Source organism: Danio rerio, chromosome 2, assembly GCF_049306965.1.
Source record: "Danio rerio strain Tuebingen ecotype United States chromosome 2, GRCz12tu, whole genome shotgun sequence".
In the NCBI taxonomy this organism is placed as follows: domain Eukaryota; kingdom Metazoa; phylum Chordata; class Actinopteri; order Cypriniformes; family Danionidae; genus Danio; species Danio rerio.
Genome location: NC_133177.1, coordinates 5,722,501 through 5,743,895, shown reverse-complemented (window position 1 = coordinate 5,743,895; position 21,395 = coordinate 5,722,501). Strand labels below are relative to the sequence as shown.

General features: G+C 39.6%; 3 protein-coding genes across 13 annotated transcripts in view; 2 read left to right on the top strand and 1 right to left on the bottom strand.

Moving 5' to 3' along the window:
• The window catches only part of wdr33 (WD repeat domain 33), a 33,087-nt gene extending 15,837 nt beyond the window's left edge, over positions 1–17,250 (top strand). For 2 of the 8 annotated variants that reach the window (XM_073916055.1, XM_073916049.1), the window contains exons 8-23: positions 1,033–1,159; positions 1,533–1,687; positions 1,776–1,854; positions 4,157–4,267; positions 4,488–4,582; positions 4,673–4,759; positions 4,850–4,989; positions 5,105–5,257; positions 5,343–6,095; positions 7,390–7,444; positions 7,534–7,774; positions 8,122–8,193; positions 8,505–8,650; positions 8,741–8,842; positions 14,075–14,272; positions 16,410–17,250. In XM_073916055.1, the coding sequence (XP_073772156.1) occupies positions 1,033–1,159; positions 1,533–1,687; positions 1,776–1,854; positions 4,157–4,267; positions 4,488–4,582; positions 4,673–4,759; positions 4,850–4,989; positions 5,105–5,257; positions 5,343–6,095; positions 7,390–7,444; positions 7,534–7,774; positions 8,122–8,193; positions 8,505–8,650; positions 8,741–8,842; positions 14,075–14,272; positions 16,410–16,582 (2,687 nt within the window). In that variant the 3' untranslated portion in view covers positions 16,583–17,250. Of the gene's footprint in view, positions 1–1,032; positions 1,160–1,532; positions 1,688–1,775; positions 1,855–4,156; positions 4,268–4,487; positions 4,583–4,672; positions 4,760–4,849; positions 4,990–5,104; positions 5,258–5,342; positions 6,130–7,346; positions 7,445–7,533; positions 7,775–8,121; positions 8,194–8,504; positions 8,651–8,740; positions 8,843–14,074; positions 14,409–15,002; positions 15,017–16,409 lie in introns of those variants that run through there. The other 6 variants (XR_012386861.1, XR_012386854.1, XR_012386859.1 and 3 more) reach the window with 5 other exon arrangements.
• A 2,702-nt stretch (positions 17,251–19,952) lies between these two features.
• The window catches only part of sft2d3 (SFT2 domain containing 3), a 1,647-nt gene continuing 204 nt past the window's right edge, over positions 19,953–21,395 (bottom strand). The window contains exon 1 of the mRNA NM_001163995.1: positions 19,953–21,395. This exon is cut by the window's right edge and continues 204 nt beyond it. Within this exon, the coding sequence (NP_001157467.1) occupies positions 20,883–21,395 (513 nt within the window). The 3' untranslated portion in view covers positions 19,953–20,882.
• Positions 20,946–21,395, top strand: part of si:ch1073-184j22.2 — a 10,200-nt gene continuing 9,750 nt past the window's right edge. For all 4 annotated transcript variants that reach the window (XM_073922781.1, XM_073922776.1, XM_073922770.1 and 1 more), the window contains exon 1: positions 20,946–21,395. This exon is cut by the window's right edge. The gene's annotated coding sequence lies outside the window, so the exon portion shown is untranslated.

Below are 21,395 nucleotides of genomic sequence, written 5' to 3'. Positions count from 1 at the left end.
CAATATTTTTTTGCATATGAAATCAGTGTCGTTATACTTTCAGATCAAGCCTAAAACGGTCTCCTGTTGCAATATTTTCACTCTTTAATTAGTTTACACAAACAGCCTAAAAGTTTTACAAAAAAAAAAAAACACTTTAATACATTGCACACCTTTGTTGTTAGGTTGTTAGATTCAGGATCTATTGGATTTCCTTACGACTGACAAAAATACCTATTATTTAAGAAATGCACAATATTTTTACTTTGGATAAAAAAAATCTCATGATTTAAAGTTTTTAACATTTTTGAAAATGTAAAAAACTTAAGATTTTCTACATTACAGTACCTTTTTAATTAAATAAAATGATTTCTAAATTATCAGTTTTGGTTCTGAATGCTGTCTCAGTTGCAGTGATCAGGAATAGGCCCGACAAAAGAATCAAAAATAGATATGCAGCTATTAATAATAATTTTAACAGCTATTTTTACATAATCACACTGATTTTTATAAAAAAAAATTTGAACTTTCTGCCACAACAGAGATTTGTGCACTTAAACTGTAGATTTTACTTCTTTCCCCCTCATGTTTGTGCAATATTAGTTTCTTCACCAGCTAAACATGCAGTTATTAAGTATTCATGAACAATAACTAATTAATTAGCATTAGGAATTGAAAATAAACAAGCTTATCCTTAACACTGAGCAATTTTTTTAGGACATTTTTGTGATGTGTGCTTTAAAATAAGCTTCTCGTCAGTCATTTTTGACAATTATTATGCTAGTTTAGTAGCACGATGCTCAATCTAGAAATGGAGTTTGATCAAATGATTGTAAAATGTAACGTATATATAACAGAGTGCAAAATGTATGATTATAATGATTACAAATATTGCCCTTGTAATGTTAGATTTAGAGGCACCATAGAGAATGTATGTATAAATTACTAGAGCTTTATTATATGGAAATTCCAAATGTAAAACAAAAATTGCAAATACAATATGTTTTTATTTTTATGCCACACATTTATTTCACAACTTCCATGTGTTTCCAGGTCATGGAGCAGATGTGAAGTGTGTGGACTGGCATCCCACAAAGGGCTTGGTGGTGTCCGGCAGCAAAGACAGCCAGCAGCCCATCAAATTTTGGGACCCAAAGACTGGACAAAGCTTGGCAACACTGTAAGTTATCGTAAATCTTATAATATTTGTATGTACGCCCAAATAATTTAATTGTTGATGCCTGTTAACTGTTATAATTGTTGTTGCACTTGAAATTTGTGTATGCTAAAGTATGTTTCTCAACCATATTCCTGGAGGACCACCAACACTACAGGTTTTGGATCTCCCCTTACCCCTATTACAGCTCTTTCAGTCTCTGCTAATGATCTGAATCAGGTGTGTTTAAGTAGACAAGGAAAATGTGCAGAGCTGGTGGTCCTCCGGGAACGTGGTTGAGAAACACTGTGCTAAAGTGTTATATTGACTTAAAGAGGTAAAAGTAAATAATTCAGGCAATTAATCTTCCAGTTGTGTGTGTGTTTTTTTTTTGCAGACATGCACATAAAAACACAGTCATGGAGGTGAAGTGGAACCTCAATGGCAACTGGCTGTTGACAGCATCACGAGACCATTTATGCAAACTGTTTGACATCCGCAACCTCAAAGAGGAGCTGCAGGTTTTCAGAGGACACAAGAAAGAAGCCACAGGTATAGTCCTAAAGGGGAAGTGTGTGCATTGCTTATATGTTAGTAAAGCGTGTACTTTATACCTCAGGTTTTTCAATTTTGTTTGCAGCTGTGGCCTGGCACCCAGTTCACGAAGGCATGTTTGCCAGTGGAGGTTCTGATGGATCACTACTGTTTTGGCATGTTGGGTAAGCATTGTTGATTACCTTGAAGCATTCCATGTAGATAGCATATGGGTACCATCCATATGGGTAGTATTTCATAAAGGTAGCATCTATATAGGTAGTATTGCATATGGGTATGAACCATATATGTAGTATTCCATATAGGGAGCATAAGGGTAGCGTCTCTTTGGGTAGTATTTCACATAGGGAACATGTAAGTTGCACCCAAATAGGTAGTATTCCATATTGGGAACATATGGGTAGCATCTATATAGGTAGTATTCCAAATGGGGAGCATATAGGTAGCATCTATATAGGTAGTATTCTAAATAGAGAGCATATAGGTAGCATCTATATAGGTAGTATTTCATATAGGGAGCATACGGCTAGCATCCCTATATGATGTATTACATATAAGTAGCATGCAGGTAGCATCCAAATAGGTTGTATTCCATATAGGTAGCATATGGCTAGCATCTATAAAGGTAGTATTCCATATTAGTAGAATATGGGCAGCATCTATTTAGGTAGCATCCATATAGGTAGCATATGGGTAGAGTCTATATAGGTGGTATTCAATATAAGGAGCATATGAGTAACATCCATATATGGAGCATATGGGTAGCATCTATGTAGGTAGTATTTCAAATAGGTTGCATGTGGGTTGCATCCAAATAGGTTGTATTCCATATAGGGAGCATATGGCTAGCATCTATATAGGTAATATTTCATTTAGGGAGCATATGGGTAACATCGATATAAAGATTCTATTCCATATAGATGGCATATGGCTAGCATCTTTATAGGTAGTATTCCATATAGGGAGCATATGGGTAGCATTTATTTAGGTAGCATCTATATAGGGAGCATATAGGTAGTATTCCATATAGGGAGCAAATAGGTAGCATCCATATAGGTAGTACTCCATATTGGGAGCATATGGCTAGCATCCAAATAGGTAGTATTCTGTAACGGTATCATATGGGTAGCATCCATATAGGTAGTATTAGGGATAATATAAGTACTATTATAGGGATCATACGGGTATCATCTATTTGGGTAGTTTTCCATATAGGGAGTGAATGGGCAGTATCCATATATTGGTAGTATTCCATATAAAGGTAGCATATGGCTAGCATCAATATAGGTAGTATTACATATAGGTAGAATATGGGTAGAATCCATATAGGTAGCATATGGGTAGCGTCTATATAGGTAGGATTCCGTGTAAGGAGCATATGGGTAAAATCCATATAAGTAGCATTCCATATAGGGAGCATATGGGTAGCATCTGAATAGGTAGCATTCCAAATAGGTAGCATGTGGGTAGCATCCAATTATGTCATGTTCCAAATAGGGTGCATATGGGTAGCATCTATATAGGTAGTATTTCATATAGGGATCATGTGGGTAAGCATCTATTTAGGTAGTATTCCATATAGGTAGAATATGGGTACCAGATATTTTGGTAGCATCCATATAAGGAGCATATAGGTAGCATGAATATAGGTAGTATTCCATATAGGAAGCAAATAGGTAGCATCCATATAGGTCGTATTCTATATAGGGGTCATGTGGGTAGCATCTATTTAGGTAGTATTCCATATAGGTAGAATATGGGTAGCATATATTTAGGTAGCATCCATATAGGTAGTATTCCATATAGGAAGCAAATAGGTAGCATCCATATAGGTAGTATTTTATATAGGTAGCATATGGGCAGCATCTATTTAGGTAGTATTCCATATTAGTAGAATATGGGTAGCATATATTTAGGTAGCATCCATATAGGAAGCATATACGTAGCATCCATATAGGTAGTATAGCATATAGTGAGCAAATAGATAGCATCCATATAGGTAGCACTCCATATTGGGAGCATATGGCTAGCATCCAAATAGGTAGTATTCTGTAATGGTATCATATGGGTAGCATCCAGGTAGTATTTAATATAGGAATCGTATGGGTACTATCTAGAATCCATTTATGTAGTATTCTGTATAGGTAGCATATCAGTAACATCTATTTAGAGAGCATATGGATAGCATCTATATAGGTAGTATTTCGTTTAGGTAGCACATAGGTAGCATTCATATAGGTAGTATTCCGTATAGGTAGCATATAGGTAACATCCATATAGAGAGCATATGGGTAGAATCCATTTATGTAGTATTCAGTGTAGGTAGCATATGGATAACATCTATATAGGTAGCTTATATGTAGCATTGGTATAGGTAGCATTATTTCAAAAAGAATACTGTGTAAAATAGCTGTATACTTTCATGTTTGTTTGATTGCTAATAATGTGGTTAAAATATTTTGCTAGTGTGGAGAAAGAGGTTGGAGGAATGGAGATGGCACATGAAGGAATGATCTGGAGTTTAGCCTGGCATCCGCTGGGCCACATTTTGTGTTCTGGGTCTAACGATCACACAAGGTGAGTTTGTGTAACAAAACATACACAAAGTTGAGCAAATTGCCAATTTGGTTTGTTACACCAATAGTAGTTGATAGAATTACCGGTGAAATTTTGGTCCCACAGGAAAAAATGTATGTTGTTTATACAATTCTCTGTTTTTAGTTGATTAACATTCTTTGCATAAAACTGAAGAAATTACATTTGATTTTGACTCTTTACTCTATGATCACTTCATTAGCAAATTTTGGACGAGGAATCGGCCTGGGGACAAGATGCGGGACAGATACAATCTAAATTTGTTGCCTGGAATGTCAGAAGATGGGGTGGAGTATGGTTAGTATTGCCCTGAGCTCTTACCATTATAAAGCGTTTTAGTGGAAGTACATATGAATTCTTAATGCTCAATTTTTGCGGTAATTCTAGATGACATGGACACCAATAGTATTGCAGCCATTCCTGGCATGGGGATCCCAGAACAACTGAAGGCAGCCATGGAACAAGAACAATCAGGTTGGGAAACACATTCAGTTACAGTAATGTTCATTTATATTATATTCATGCATTGATAGTTTAATGGTTTATCGATGTTGATGTGCCTAGGGAAAGACATGGTGGCAGAGCCTGAGATGAGCATCCCGGGGCTGGACTGGGGCATGGAAGAGGTCATGCTGAGGGACCAAAAAAAGGCCCCGACTAAAAAAGTTCCTTATGCAAAACCCATTCCAGCTCAGTTCCAACAGGTCAGTTAGATAACTCGGTGTATGGTTTGGTGTCACTGCCAGATTTATTGTGTTTTTGCTTTTATGGATAAGTTATACATTAGTTACATGTTACTTTTAATTGAATTCAATTCAGGCCTGGGCAGAGAATAAGGTTCCGGTGATGCCTGCTGGAGAAGTTCCAAAGGAAAGGAAGGATGAGAAGAAAGTAGATAGCAAGAAGAAGACGCAAGCAGAGATTGAGCAGGAAATGGCTGCCCTGCAGTATACAAACCCAATGCTGCTCGAGGTCAGCAAATGTGCTACTTAAAAAAATGTCAATAATCACTGTATTGTGAATATGAACAATAAGAAAATTCTTTGTTTGTCAACAGCAACTGAAGATTGAGCGAATGGCACAGTTGCAGGAGCAGGGACTTCCTCCCCCTACTGGACAGCAGTCAGGACCAGTTCCGTCCTTTCCAGGGCAAGGTGGTCCAATGCCTCCTCCAGCACAAGGCTTCCCTCAGTCCATGCCTCCACAGCAAACACCACACAACATGCCTCCTGTTGGACCAGGGGGGATGCCTGGTCCATTCATACCTTCAGGCCAAATGGGCCCACCGGGACCTCCCATGCACCAGGGTCCGCCTCCACAGGGCATGATGGGACCTCCAGACATGCATGGACCTCCACGTCATCCCGGCCCTCACAGGAACATTGGACCCCAGGGTCCTCCTGGCATGCCGCCAGGCCCCAGAGGCATGCAAGGACCTCCCCCAGGAGGGATGCACCCTGGCTCTGGTGGACCTCCAGGCAGTATTATGGGACCACCGCCACGAGGACAGGGTCCTCCACAAGGAAATATGATGCATCAGGACATGAGGGGGCCTGTGCCCCATGGAAACATGATGGGCCCTCAGGGACCCATGCAAGGGGGTATGATGGGCCCTCCGCTCAGGACTCATGGCATGGGAAATATGCATGGGATGGGACCTCCTCCTGGGGGTATGCATGGACCACCAAACAACATGCAAGGGCCACCAGGAAATATACAAGGACCTCAAAGCAGCATGCAGGGCCCCCCACCATATATGCAGGGCAAACCCCCACACATGGGTGATGGAAATCGAGGACAGTTCAGCCAGGTGATTATTCCTTACACCCATGAATGTTAAAAGGGTCACGAAACACCAAAACACATTTTTTGAGCTGTTGACAGTCGTATATGTGTCCCATTCTGCTAAAAACACTATTAGGACACCTATATTTCACTAAAAAGTGTAAATTGGTTGTTTTTGCGTTATTTCAAGCAAATTCGTACTTCCTGTTTGAAACGAATTTTTGAAGCTGCGTCACGGCCATGACATAATAGCGTGTATTCCAGCGTGCAGACTGGGCGTCTGTGCCAGAGTGTGTCTAATTACGTCTTACAGTGTGCTGCATTAATGCATGAGTAAGGCTCGGTTCAAACCAATCAGCGCGCTCTATTGTGCAACTTCATTAATAGTCATTACTGTCACAGTGTAGACGGCAAAGATGCCACGTTGTGTTGGCAAAACAAGCGTGAAGTGTTGCTTTTATAGTTTGCTGCAGTTAAGTTTCGTTTTCATTTTCTCTCTGTGAGAGCGCAGACTCATGCGTGGATTAACAGTGTGCGTGACAACAATAACTTACGTGTCTAAGGAGGATTATTGTTTACCTGAGAGCTGTTCTCATCTGCAAACGCTGAGATCCAGATTGTAGTCTCCTCTAAATAAAGACGCGGCTCTAGTTGCTGGTGATTGTCCTGTCTCTACAGATTTGGTAAGTGAGCGACCAGTGCTCTTTGTTTATTCAGTTCGTATTTTATTCGTATCAAACAAACTATTACACCGAGTGCAAAAGTTAGCACTAACAGTTACAACCAAACTATAACCTCGTGTTGGATTTTGTGACCGGAATAACACACGCGGCTTTCTGACGCTACCTGCCGTGTGCATCTAAGTTTCCGGGAAATGCTGAGTTTTTTTTCTCTCATTCGCCGTGCGGGATCAAACATTGCATGAAAAATACACGCTTAGAGCAGTTCCTCAAATCAAATATCACGTTTGTCGGGAGGGACATGAATGAATTCCCTGAATGAAAGAGCCAAACTGCAGTTAAAGTCCAACATTTAATAATTTGGCAAATAATTCGACTACATATGTCCATGTAAACACAGTCACATTGTCCGCTGTGGGTGTGTGTTTTGACTCTGAAATTCAGCGCGCCCAAATAGACACTCCCATACCAAGCCTCTTTTCTTCCTCCGACACTCCCCCCTAAACAGAGCTGGACACGCCCACTTTTCTGACTTTTTCCAAAGTAGAGGTGTGAAAACACACTGCTGAAACGAGGGGGTTTCATGGCCCTTTAAGACAAAGTAGCTTCCATTGCTGAACTGTTTCACATGTGTTCCAGGGTCAGAATCAGCCAATCATGCATGGAATAGGACAGCAGGGTCCTAACGGAAAAGGTAATGCTCTGAATAGTGAATGCTTCAGTGTTGATCTTATGCAAAGTGATTTAATCGTGACATTTGACCCCTTTCGCTGTCTATGTCAGATGGTTCACGAGGGCCACCTAACCACCACATGGCTCACCCACCAGAGCGACAAGGCCCCGGAGGACCTAGTCAGAGCTCAGACGGAGGCCAGTACTGGGGGGAAGATGGGGGTTACCAAGAGGGCTGGAGAAGAGGCCCTGGAGGTCCTGCACAGGAATACTCTGGAGGTCACAGAGGAAACTCTGGAGGCCAGTGGGAAGGCCAGGAAAGGTTTTCCACACGTGATGAAGAGTTCATGGGGTATGTTTCATTCATCATGACTGCATTTCACTCCACTTTTACACATTTTGAAGTGTGTTCCACTTCATCAAATGAACAAGGGAAGGATTATATGGACATACCCTTGACCTCTTAAATTTGAGCAAGGGTTCTTCACATGTCCACTCCAGCACCTTAATGCCCCTGAATGCAACGTGACTGTGATGTCACAACAGCATAGTTTTGAAGGGTTCAAGGGTTTAGGGCATTTCATTTAAACCGATTCAGATGTTCTGCTAATAGTAGACACTTGTAATGGTATGTACACCTGAGTCAATGAGACAGAGGGTAAATGAATGGTAAATTCATATAGTACCATATTTTCACAGGTATGATGGGTACGAGGGCTCTGGAGAGGAGTTTGAACAGAGGTCGAGACGACAACCCCATGGAGATGACTCGTAAGTGATCTCCACAACAGGGTTAGAAATAAAGGGTGGCTTGACGCTAAAGAACCAATAAATTGAACAATGTTTGTCAATTTAGTTTGACGTTTAAAAAGAAATTTGATTATGCAGGTCCTCCAGAAAATATATTTTGTAGGGATCAAGTAGAGGTCTCAGCAACCCCATTTTTAGCCTGCATGGTAGTCAATGTTTTGAGACCTGATCTTTAATAAACTCTTAACAGGCGGAGTTTCAAATCTTGGAACTAGCATTTCTCAATTAATTAATAAGTTCTTGACGCTTATTTTTTGTGTCTGATTGTGTAGATACCGGAGAGGTGGCCCAAATGTGCGTGGTGGGATGGGGGGCTACCAAGATGAGTATGGTGGAGATGAGAACTTTGACTCCCAAGAAGAGATGGGCCAAGGTTGGGGAGGAAGAGGGAGACCGCGTGGTGGACCAACAAGAGGAGGTAAAACCTTCTTCCTTTCACCAGTCCCATCAGCTCACCTTGCCTCTGTTAAAACTGAGGTGTCAGGTTTGAACATGACATCTTTCTTAGGTGGTGTAGGAAGAAAGGGCCTTCTCCCAACTCCTGATGATTATCCCTCTCACTATGAAGGAGGAAGAAACGAGGAGGGCTGGGAGGGAGGGCAAGATTCAGGTAGAACTGCATGAAGGGCATACAAACAAATGTCCTTCTTGTTGTAGTGCAGTTAGATGGGCTTGGTCAAAGTCCTCTTCTGTTAATATCGCAACAATGCAGAGTGTACACTGTTGTTTTAGCCAACATTTACATTTTGTGATCTTAACAGCTCAGTAAGCATTAAATATTACAACATATTCAATGACTTAGAAACAAGCAAATCCTGTAGTGTAAACTATGTGGCAAGTGCAGAAGCAAGGAATCACCAGTGTGGTAGCTCTGAAGTAGCGTTCGCACAATTGATTACCTTTTGCTGTACTCTGATGTACGCCTCTCAAAAAATGTAAATACATGTGCAGTGCACAAGATGTGTGATTGGTAGCAGTGACGGGTGTGGGCGGGGCTGAGAGCAGTGGGGCGGAGTGAGGACGGTGGCAGCAGTTGTTTAACAAGTCTCAAGTCCTACAGATTGATACTTGTTTCATGTTACATTTATGATTTATAGTTGTTCGCTGGTTCCGCCTCTTCTCTGAATGAGTGGGAGTAGCTACAGTAGCATCGCATGCATTTCCGCCATAATCTCAAAACACCGGCATAGGACCATAGAAACCCCACTGCCTACTAGCAGTTCAGAAAGGTTATTGCAGAGAAATATGGATAGGATAAAGAAGTATAAATGCTCACAACAGTGTCGGCTACATGCAAGGTATGCACCTCAGTGTACATGATCACTCTAGGTAGAAGTGTATTTCAGGCTTGGCTCCAACTGCAGTTGTTGAGATAGATTTGATTCTACTAAAATGACTTCAAAAACTATTAAGGTTTCCACTTGCAGAGCAGCACTGCTCAATCTCTGTGCACCAAAATAAAAGCTTTCTGATATTTATATTCATATATATTTTTAAAGCCCCTATTATGTATTTTAAAAAGTCAATTTTTGTTTTTGGGGTTTCCGACAACAGTCTAATATGCATGCAAGTTCAAAAAACACGTTCATTGCCTAATAATATTCATTTATTTTTACCTAATTATCCCAGCGACTCCTATATGACTCGTTCAGCGATTCATTTGTTTCCGAACCCCTCCTTTGGGCGATGCTAATCTGTGCCGATTGGTCCGATGACCCAGTCTGTTGTGATTGGTCGACTGCGTTTAATCGCACTTACACTTGTGAAATGGCGAAAGAAACTGATCCATGAACTGTATACTATATAGTTCCTGTCAAGCTCTGACAAAGTCCCATACATCAGTAGTCTTTTCTGATCCTTCTTTTAACAAACGGTCTATGAATCCCCTGTTGTAATCACGGATGTATAGTAACGAAGTAGAACTACTTCACTACTGTACTTAAGTACTAAAAGGCAGTATCTGTACTTTACTGGAGTATTATTTTTTTCTCCTACTTCCACTTTTACTTAAGTACATATTTTCCATGAGTTTAATACTTTTACTCCGATAGATTTTTTATGTGCTGCATCGTTACTCGTTACTAGGGGTGTCAAAATGATCGATATCAGTTCAGTAATAGGTCATAACCGGTGATTACGTGATGACGTCATTTATCTCCTATGCGCGATGTCGCAATACTATGGCGGAGGACGGAGGCGCGAGTGAAGGCGGCACACGAGCCGCTAATTTACTATTAGGGAGAAATGTTGTAAAACTTCACCTCTGCCTCTCTCTTTCTCACTTTGGACATTTGACCCGCTGGCCTGTTTGTAAGGTAACTTTCCCTCTTTTCTTAGCTGTTAAAGCTGTCGATCCATCCAGACACGAGCGTGCCTGATATTCAAGTTTTCTCCACTTTGTCTATTACCTGTGATCACCGCGTATTCTTCCCGCCATGGGTGAACAGCGCTTCATTTCCAAAGCCTTTTCTGTTGAGCAGATGAAGATAATAACCAATCATCATAAGACCTCGCCTGTCAGCGCTCAAAAAGCAGGCGGTATAATATTGACATGAGTTTATTAGCTGTAAATGCTCGTGCTGTCTTCTGTGCATGAGTTTTTTTTTGATACATTCAGAAAGAGTGCTTTCTTTAAGCAGGTCAAATTAAGAGTAGGGTTCATATATCTGACTGCTGTATTAAAGAACAAAATTGTATTAAAAATAACCCTACAACTGTCACACCAAGACAAAAGCAATAGATTTTTTTTATTGCATTTCTTAACTCATAATGTCGCTATTTAACACAGTCAATGAATTTTTTTCTCAACACATCCCATAATTTCTAAAATATCAGCCTCTACCAACTGGTTAAGAAGTTGGTTTATGGTAAAAGTACCAGAATTAATAAATATACTACAGAACATATGAAGTGCCAGACCAATTTAATTAAAACATAATCAAAATTTAAAAAATTAATACTAAACCATAGCCATAAAGTATTTTAGATTTTCTTTTAACACAGTACTATACACGCTTTCCTGTTTTTCTTTTCTTTTTTTACAATAAAATCAAAATCAAGTGAATTAGTGCAACAGGATTTAGTTTGCTTGTTTAGTTTAGTTTCACGACTGCTTCCAAAAGACAAAACTCCTGTTTATTTTGGTATTAACCAATCAAACTTCAAAACTACCAAAGTGTGAGTGAATAATGCATGTAAGAGAGAAACAGTGTGATTGTACCTGTGTGTGCGTCTGTGTGTGTGTGTAAGAGAGAGAGAGAGAGAGAGTGTATGAGAGTGTAAAAGAGTGTATTTTCGTGTTTGTGTGTGTGTGTGCCCATGTATATGTATAACAACATCGGTATTACACAGATGTTAGGAGGAGATTATGAATTATGAATGTGAATTATGTGGACATTATGTATAAAATTCAATCACACTAAATATTTTTTTTATTTTCAGAAAGTAAAACTACACATAATTTCCTGTAAGGGTTGGGTTTAGAGATTGGATTTGGGGTTAGAGCATTCAAAAGTATAGTTTGTAGAGTATAAAAACAATTGTAACCTATGTAATGTCCCCACAATTCACAAAAATGTGTGTGTGTGTGTGTGTGTGTGTGTGTGTGTGTGTGTGTGTGTGTGTGTGTGTGTGTTTGTGTGTGTGTGAGAGAGAGAGAGAGAGATAGAGAGAGAACTGTGTGTGAGAGTGTATGAATGTGTGAGAGGGTACATTTAGGTGTGTGTTTATGTGTGTGTAAAAGAGAGAGAGAGAGAGTATGAATGAACATGCTGAATTATCTCATCAGTGAAGTGATTTTCTGGTAAACGAGCCTGACGATGTGAGTTCTTGTACCATAGAAATTATTTACAGAGAAAAACAGTATCATAAGCCATGTTTCTTTTCATTCTGCTTAATCAAGTGCCCCAAAGATATTTAAAATAAACAAAACAATATGATGTCTTTTGACTGCCTTCTTTAATAACTACATTACACAATACTTGTACTTTTACTTTCAGTACTTGAGTAGTAAATTTTGAAATAAACTACTTGCAATACTTAAGTACTAAAAATGTTGAATACTTTAGTACTTCCACTTAAGTATGGTGATTAAAGAGCACTTCTACTTCTACTCAAGTCACTTTTTGATAGAGCACTTGTACTTTTACTTAAGTATGGGTCTCTAGTACTTTATACATCTCTGGTTGTAATTGTGTAAATTGCTAAAGCACTCGTCAGAAAAATGACAGGAACACAGCACAAGGCTGGGGCTATAATGCTGAGGTATTTTTGCAAAAATAAACTTCAACCACTGACTCTTCACAGCCTCATCTTCGAGTAGGGAAAATAACACTAACTTTCCCTCGTACAGCATCTTCGCGACATGATTAAACTGGAATCTGCTACAGTGTTTGTCTTGTTTTGCTTTCTACAGTGCTTGTGGGCGGGCCCGGGGGGTTCAAATTTCCTGGGTCTGCGCGCGCAACAAATAGCTGGGGCTTGAGTTCCATATCAACGTCACGCCAACACGGTTCAAGATTCGTTACCCCGATGATTCATTTAAACGACTCTGAGTCGGCTCTTTTATAGATGAATCAATAGTTTTAAACATGGTGCACTTTCAGATTTAGGCCTTAGCTGGATATTTCACTTCACTTAGAGCTGTTCCACTTAGAGCTTTATTTTACAATATAATACTGCATTATTATTGCAGTTGCAATAATTGTTGCTGTTTTATGTTTAGTTTTGGATGCAAACAAAATAAAGTGCAAACTTGGCTTGAGACTTCCGGTCTCATTCACTTCCATTCATTTTTTGACGTTAAACACTGCTCGCTACGCTGCTTGATGTTGCAATTTGATATTTTCTTATTATATTATTCTACTTGGTCTGTATAGTCATGCAAACATTTGTTTGTAGAGCAAGTAGTTTGACCGTTTTCTGCCGTTTATTATTCCTAGTCATTTCTCCCATAGGCGACTGAATCGGAAGTTCTAAGACAATCGCGAAAACAGGCGCACTTCCGCATTTCAGAATAAGGTCAATACCAAACACACAAATATATCTCAAATATTTATCCCATCCACAATTTTCAAAGCCGTAAAACAGAGTTAACAGAGTTAATTGTGCTTAACCATAGTTATTTCTTTGGGCCGGTTTATACGTCTGCATTGAGTCTATGTTGTAAATTAGGTCCAGAATATCCTTGTTTAGGGACCATGACATGCATCTCTCAAAACTGTAACTACGCATTGCAATGATGCAAGATCTGTTTGGCCAGCTTGGTAGTAATAATGAATGTGGATGGGGCAGAGAGCCATGACAGCGGAGGAAGTTTTTTTAATTATGATTAATGTTTTTGAACATTCGCCAATTCCTTCTCTTTATTCTCTATATGATTGTGTTTTTGCTACAGCTAAAGTAGCATCACACGCTTTTCCGCTATACAGAAATCACTCATGACTCAGGCTTTAGGCACATTTAAGCACTTCCTGTGGCATCTGTATTAAAAATCTGAGTATCACACTAGTGATATGTAAAGTAAATGAATTTGTAATCAAGAATAAGCCCTTGCTGCCCATTTTTGTTAATCTTTTTTCTTTTTTTGTTGTTTTTATTCCTTTAATGTTGTAGGTTTTCAGCACGAAGTATAATTCATAACACAACTGGAAGCTAATACTGTCATATTGGCATCCACTTGAAACAATTTCTCCATTATTTTAGATGTTTTCATGACAACAGATTATGGTAACAAAACGGCAGCTTGGTTATTTTTTTCTAGTCGTTTAGTGTTAAATTGACATTTTGTCGTGTTAACATCTTAGATGCAGTAAGTTTCATGTTGATGTATATGTGTGTTCAGGTCATGAGGGTTATCGGGATGGTCAGCGGCCAGACCACAACATGCATGACAGTCCTTCCCCTGCCAGTAGAGAGCGTTCGTCTTCTCTACAGGGCATGGATATGGCCTCACTGCCTCCACGCAAACGCCCATGGCATGATGGCCCAGGCACTGGCGACATGGACTCTCCTGGTTCAGGACCTGATGAAAGAGGAGCTGGTAAAATCATTTATTCTCTTAACATTTTTAAAATATTATGTGTGTATGTATATATATATATATATATCAATAAGGGAGATTGAAAGTAAGAATAATGTAGTGTTCATGCTTGCAAAAATAAAAACTTTGGACTTATGTATGTTGAAAAACACAATCCTGTAGAAATATTCAAAAATTATTTTACAAATAATGGATTTTTTTTAAAGGTGTGGTAAAAAAAGTAAAAAGATTTCTCTTGAATGGATTCTGAGTTTAGTTTTTAACAGTAGATGGCGCTGTATGCTTAAACAACGATACTCCACTTGCCTCCAGTTCCTCACAAATACCACTTAAACCTAGAACAATTGTTATTAAATTTTGGAATGCCGTAAGTGAATTACAAGAATGTTCCGAGTGAATTGTCTTTACATTAATCTTGCTATATAAAAGCCAACTTGCATGACTCGAATACACAAGCACTCTTCCTCGTAAACATTTGACACTAGCCTAGTGTCGTCTGCTGTAAAAACTAGCCTATAGAGTGTTGTCTGCTGTTGAAAACCGGCCTAGAGCACCATTTGCTGTTAAAAACTGGCCTAGAGCACCATCTGCTGTTAAAAACTGGCCTAGAGCCCCATCTGCTGTTAAAAACTGTCTTAGAGCACCATCTGCTGTTGAAAAACTGGCCTAGATCACCATCTGCTGTTAAAAACTAGCCTAGAGCACCGTCTGCTGTTAAAAACTAGTCTAGAGCGGCATCTGCTGTAAAAAAAAAAACTAGCCTAGAGCACCACCTGCTGTAAAAACTGGCCTAGATTCTGCTGTTGAAAGCTGGCCTAGAGCACCATCTGCTGTTAAAAACTGGCCTAGAGCACCATATGCTGTTAATAACTAGCCCAGAGCACCGTCTGTTGTTAAAAACTAGCCTAGAGCGGCACCTGCTGTAAAAAAAAAACTAGCCTAGAGCACCACTTGCTGTAAAAACTGGCCTAGATTGTCTTCTGCTGTTGAAAGCTGTCCTAGAGCACCATCTGCTGTTAAAAACTGGCCTAGAGCCCCATCTGCTGTTAAAAACTGGCCTAGAGCACCATACGCTGTTAAAAACTAGCCTAGAGCACCCTCTGCTGTTAAAAAATAGCCTAGAGCGGCATCTGCTGTAAAAAAAAAATAACTAGCCTAGAGCACCACCTGCTGTAAAAACTGGCCTAGAGCACCATCTGCTGTTAAAAACTGGCCTAGAGCACCATCTGCTGTTAAAAACTGGCCTAGAGCACCATACGCTGTTAAAAACTAGCCTAGAGCACCGTCTGCTGTTAAAAACTAGTCTAGAGCGGCATCTGCTGTAAAAAAAAACTAGCCTAGAGCACCACCTGCTGTAAAAACTGGCCTAGATTGTCTTCTGCTGTTGAAGGCTGGCCTAGAGCACCATCTGCTGTTAAAAACTGGCCTAGAGCACCATACGCTGTTAAAAACTAGCCTAGAGCACCGTCCGCTGTTAAAAACTGGCCTAGAGCACCATACGCTGTTAAAAACTAGCCTAGAGCACCGTCTGCTGTTAAAAACTAGCCTAGAGCGGCATCTGCTGTAAAAAAAAAAAAAACTAGCTTAGAGCACCACCTGCTGTAAAAACTGGCCTAGATTGTCTTCTGCTATTGAAAGCTGTCCTAGAGCACCATCTGCTGTTAAAAACTAGCCCAGAGCACCATCTGCTGTTAAAAACTGGCCTAGAGCGCTATCTGCTGTTAAAAACTGGCCCAGAGCATCGTCTGCTGTTAAAAACTAGCCTAAAGTGTCGTCTGCTGTTAAAAACTAGCCTAAAGTGTCGTCTGCTGTTAAAAAAAAACTAGCCTAGAGTGCCATCTGCTGTTAAAAACTACCCTGGAGCACCACCTGCTGTAAATACTTGTCTAGAGCACCACCTGCTGTTCATAACTAGCCTAGAGCACCATCTGCTGGTAAAAGCAAATGCCCCGAGCGCCATCTAGACAAGTTTTTAACAGCAGATGGTGATCTAGGCTTTTTTTTAACAGCAGATGGTGATATAATATTGTTATGTTATAGTTTAGTGGCAGGACAGCTTTATATGCAAATTAAGAGAGCCAATCAGTCTATAAATGGAGATCCACATACTATACTAATGTCTTCCAATTGATCATAGGTCGACCAACCCCAAGAGATGAAGGTGGGTACGGGCCTCCACAACGAGGCGGGGGAAGAGGTGGTTGGGGTCGTGGTGGGCTGCCTAACCCTGGTGGCCCCGGTTCCAATATGGGTCCTAATCTCAGACGAGGTGCTCCACGGGGTGCTATGAGGGGCGGTCGTGGGCGGTAGAAACAGTGATACCTGCTTTCCTGCTCACAAGAAGGTGAAACCGAGTACACTGAGGACAGAGCACAACAAAGAACCACACACGGCAAGAACACCAGCTTCCTTGAAGGTCTTAAATGGTGACTGGAAGCAGCACTTCAAAGGAAAATCAGCTTCTCAGACTGGTGGCTAAAGTTGAGCTTTTTCTCTACAATGTACTGGATGGAAGGTGAAGCGGTCATCCTAGGCCAGACGCTTTTGGCTCTGATGCTCCTTGGCACCTGCTTGGCCCATACATGGTGGTATACAGAACTTGATATCAACGATGAGAATAATAGCTGTAATGGTGCGATGAGAAACATCATCTCTTGAAATGGACTTGTGTTTGTGGTCCAGTAGACTTTGCGATGCATGCTTCAGTGTGGAAGCTGAAGAAACTGAGCAGCTTTATTAGACAACGAGAAACCGAGTTTGTACCAGCACCTGAGCCTCCGTTTTTTTGTTGTTGTGTACTTTAGATATTCTCATAAAACAAAACCATTGCGTATCATTGGATTCTGTCACCTAGAAAATGGAAGTCAAGCTAGAGCCAACGTTGAGCAGGCTTTATCTTGAGAACTCCCAGAGAAAAGTGAACTTTCGAATGTTTTGTTGCCCCAGCGCTGTTTATTTAATTTCATTTTTATGTAAAATAACGGAGATAATCTTTCTGTAACCTTACCAGGCTACTCTCGGTGACAAAGCTTCCGACTTTGTTTCTATTTGTACAGTTTGTCACAGAAGTTGTCATATTGTTTTGTCCTTTTTTTGTATGGAAACCATAATAGAATGTGCAAAATTTATGTAAAAAAAATCTCTTGCTTTTTGTCGTTACTTTGATTTCAACCGGGGATCCGTTCTTCGTAACTTGCTTAAATGATCTAAGATGATTTGGCAAGTCCTGGATCTGAACATCTGAATAACTGATCTCTGGCTAATTTGCTTCTTCAAACAAGTTCGAGAATCATTTAAATGTCTGGATGAACTGATCTGAGATCGGTGCGTGTCTGTGTTGTGAAGAACAGATCTATCAATCCTCGAAATCATGATCAGCAATGACATCATCTGATTAATATTCAATTATCCATGTGAGCTAAATTACATCAAATTCGTAGTAAACGGTTTGTGAAATATAACACGCAATAACTTTACACCTTATTGTGGGCTGCATGCTTTACACTTTGATGTGTCAAGAGCAATTTATTTAGTTTTACAGTTAGAGCGAATTTTCCTTATTATAGTAGCCATTTTTTAATCGGTGTAACGAATAACTGGATGTTTACGAAAGCATTTTGATATTGGTAAAGGCGTCTGCAACTTTTGTGAAGCATCAAATCACCAATATATTAACTGTCAAAACATGTTTATGACTGCATAAATATTTTATTGCTTTTAAAAAAGTAAAAAAAATTGTGCACGTCTATTATACACAAATTGTACTAAAGCGATCAAAAAAGTTCATATCAAGTTTTCTCTTTGCACCACCAGGTGGCAGTCTTTGTACTTTCATTTCGGAGGTGCAGATATATATATATATATATATATATATATATATATATATATATATATATATATATATATATATATATATATATATATATATATGTGTGTATATATATATATATACAGAGAGAGATATAGATATATATATAGATATATAGATATATAGATATAGAGTTACAATTTTTTTTACTATTTTCCCAAGTGTATATAACTACTACTGTAAGAAAATATCAGAATTCGGTAAATACTTTTATTTTTGCTTGATATATTTATTTTATTTTTGCTTGAACTGACCCAATCTAATCCTGTTTATATAAATTGAGCCTGCTCCTGACCAGGTTTGAGCTACCAGAACTGTTGCTATGACAACAACACTCAGATCAGTTTTGAGGAACGAAACGATCCTGGATCGTGTCAAATCGTCAATAACCAAATCCAGCTAACTGAGTAATCCACGTACGAAGAACAGACCCCAGTCCTTTGATTATGGGACGGATAAAAACTCTGGATGGTTGGTGTGGCAGTTCTGCCTCTGGAGATTTGTCTTCTCTACTACTTCAACATTTGCATTACCACACATTTTATTAAGTATCCTCCAAAGAGAATTTGGAGCTAAACTGCAGGAATGCAGATTGCTAGAACATTTCAAAAGCCCTGCTTTTTCTTAACCAGACATGACATTTAATATGCTTATTTCACGCGTCCGCCATTTTAAATAAATATTGGTTGTACAAATGATAGCTAGATTTCTACATTTAGCGTTATCAGCAACAGTAGCAGCAACTGGGAATTTTTAACAGTACTGAATATTTTAGTTTATTTTTATTCAGCTTATTATTTCTTCATTTTACTTTTTAAAAAATTACAGGCTTTAACTTCTGTTAGTTAAAAACAAACGTTTCTTGCAGTGCTGTTTCTGATCCGTGACTAAACAAACCATAATGTGATCCGAACCGTGAGATTTGTAATCCTTCACACCACTATAATTGAACAAATGCTAACGAACACATCAAATTACAAAAGTAAGTCCTTTGGATAGCCTTTAACGCAAGATTGTTTCATGTGAGACGTCTAAAGCATTTCTGAAGCCCTCAAATTACTCAAAAGGGATCTGTTCTGTTTTTATACCAAGGGTCTTGAATGGTTGATTCTGATTGGCTGGTGATGAATGTTCTAAGGTGTACAATTATTTTAGGGAAAGCAGGTCTTGACTTTGTTATTCCATTAACACTTGGCTGTATAGCAGTTTAAATTTACTTTACAGCTAACAACAGCCAAAAACTAAATCTACAGTGTGTGGTTCAATGGCTAAATCCTCGGTAATATCAGCACTTTATTTCACTATTGGTTTATATGTTAATGGGAGATGCACAAACATGTCGTGAACACATACTCAATCTCTCTCATAAAAATATATGACCAAAATCTCTTTAAGATTTGTATTCTATAGTCGTTGACATTACTCATAACTGCATGAGCCTGCTATCACTGGCTCAATCCTTCATCACAATCTCCACACTGACATTTAGAATTAGCCATTGAAGTTTAGGATGAGATCCACAAGCAACAAGTCCTACGTACAAGAGTAGTTTGAGGACAAAAACCGGAGAAATGTGTTTAAAAATACAACATCTTTAGGTGTTTTACCGTTTTTGAATCCATTCAGCCGAACTCCTACATGGCACAAGCACTTTTATCTTAGCATAGATCATTGAATCAGATTAGACCATTAGCATCATTTTTTAATCAAAAACTTTCTTATTTAAACTTGAAGATAACTAGGGGAGTTATCTAAACTAGAAGATATCAGAAGATAACGCAAACTCTGTAATATAAAGGTCTATTATTCCAAATGGAGACCCAGTAGAATAACAGAGAACACATGAGATTGTTTATTTATAAAGTTACGTTTCAAAAAAAAGCAGTTCGGAAACATTAAAAGGGAAGTAGTAGTAGTAGTACTCTGTCTTGATTTGACATGGTCCTTGTCACTGTGCAAATTACAAAATTAGGATATCTCCATCCACAGAATGCTGTTCACACTATACTTCTCTGTATAGGCTACTGTGTTCACGTTCAATCGTGGCTGTACCAGACCAGTCGCTCAAAAAAGATAAAGAAACACTCATTTTTCTGCTCCCCTAGAGTTAAACTGACACATTTCACCATTTATAAATCCATTCAGCTGAACTCTGTGTCTGGTGGAAGCACTTTTAGCTTAGCTTAGCATAGATCATGGAATCAGATTAGACCATTAGCATCTTGCTTAATCAATCAATTTTAAAAATACCTACGTAGCGGCATCAATGATATCACGCTGAGCCTGAAAAGTCCCATGCTGGGTAACAGAGCTGCATAAAATCATTGCGCCTGCTTCTGTCCTGATACGGCAGCAAAGTTAATTGATTATTACACCAGTATGACAGTATAGTTTCTAGACAAATCAGCCTAGAAAATAGCAACTTTAGATTTTCCGACAATCTTATAACACAATGTAACTACAGAAGAGTACAATTTTAAATGAGAAAATTATCTCAATTATTTTTTGTGCGAAATGCTAATGGTCTAATCCGATTCAATGATTTATGCTAAGCTAATCTAAAAGTGCTCCCGCCACACAAGGAGATCGGCTGAATAGATTTTAACAATGGTAAAACGCCACTGTTTAACTCTATGGAAGTTGTAATAGAACTTATTTCCCCCCATAAAATTACGTATTCCTTTAAAACACAAGTTTCAAATGATAGTTTGTTAGTTGTTGTCCAGTCCGTGAAATCTGTCGTCAAATGGGCATGGTTTTACCAGTCACGGTCCTTTTAATAGCGGATGCTGCCATTCCGCCCACAAACCTCATCCCTGCACTCCCACCTGGCAACAAAGCCACGATGTATCCCACAATAGCGGCGATCTGGAGGCAGGCTCCGAGCGCGGTAAGCAGCGTGCTGTGGAGGCTCAGCGCTGCGTAAAGAGTGCCCGCCAGAGAGCACAGATACACGGCAGCGCCTGGAGTGGGAGTCGCTATGAGTTTGCTGGGTCCGCGGAGAATCGCCGCCCCAAGCAGAGCAAACACGGAGCCCAGAGACCAGAGCAACGCGAACTTCCGAGCCTTCAGCAGAAGTAACGGAGCGTACAGCGCCGACAGTCCGAAGCACAGAGCGGAGAAGAATATACACGTCCCGAAGGCGACCAGTCTCTGAGAGCGACTCAAACCCGGTAAACACGGGTCCGGTTCTGAAGACCACGGCCACGAGAAGCCGCCGCTGGAGCCCTGGCCTGATGTCGCTCCGCGGCTGCT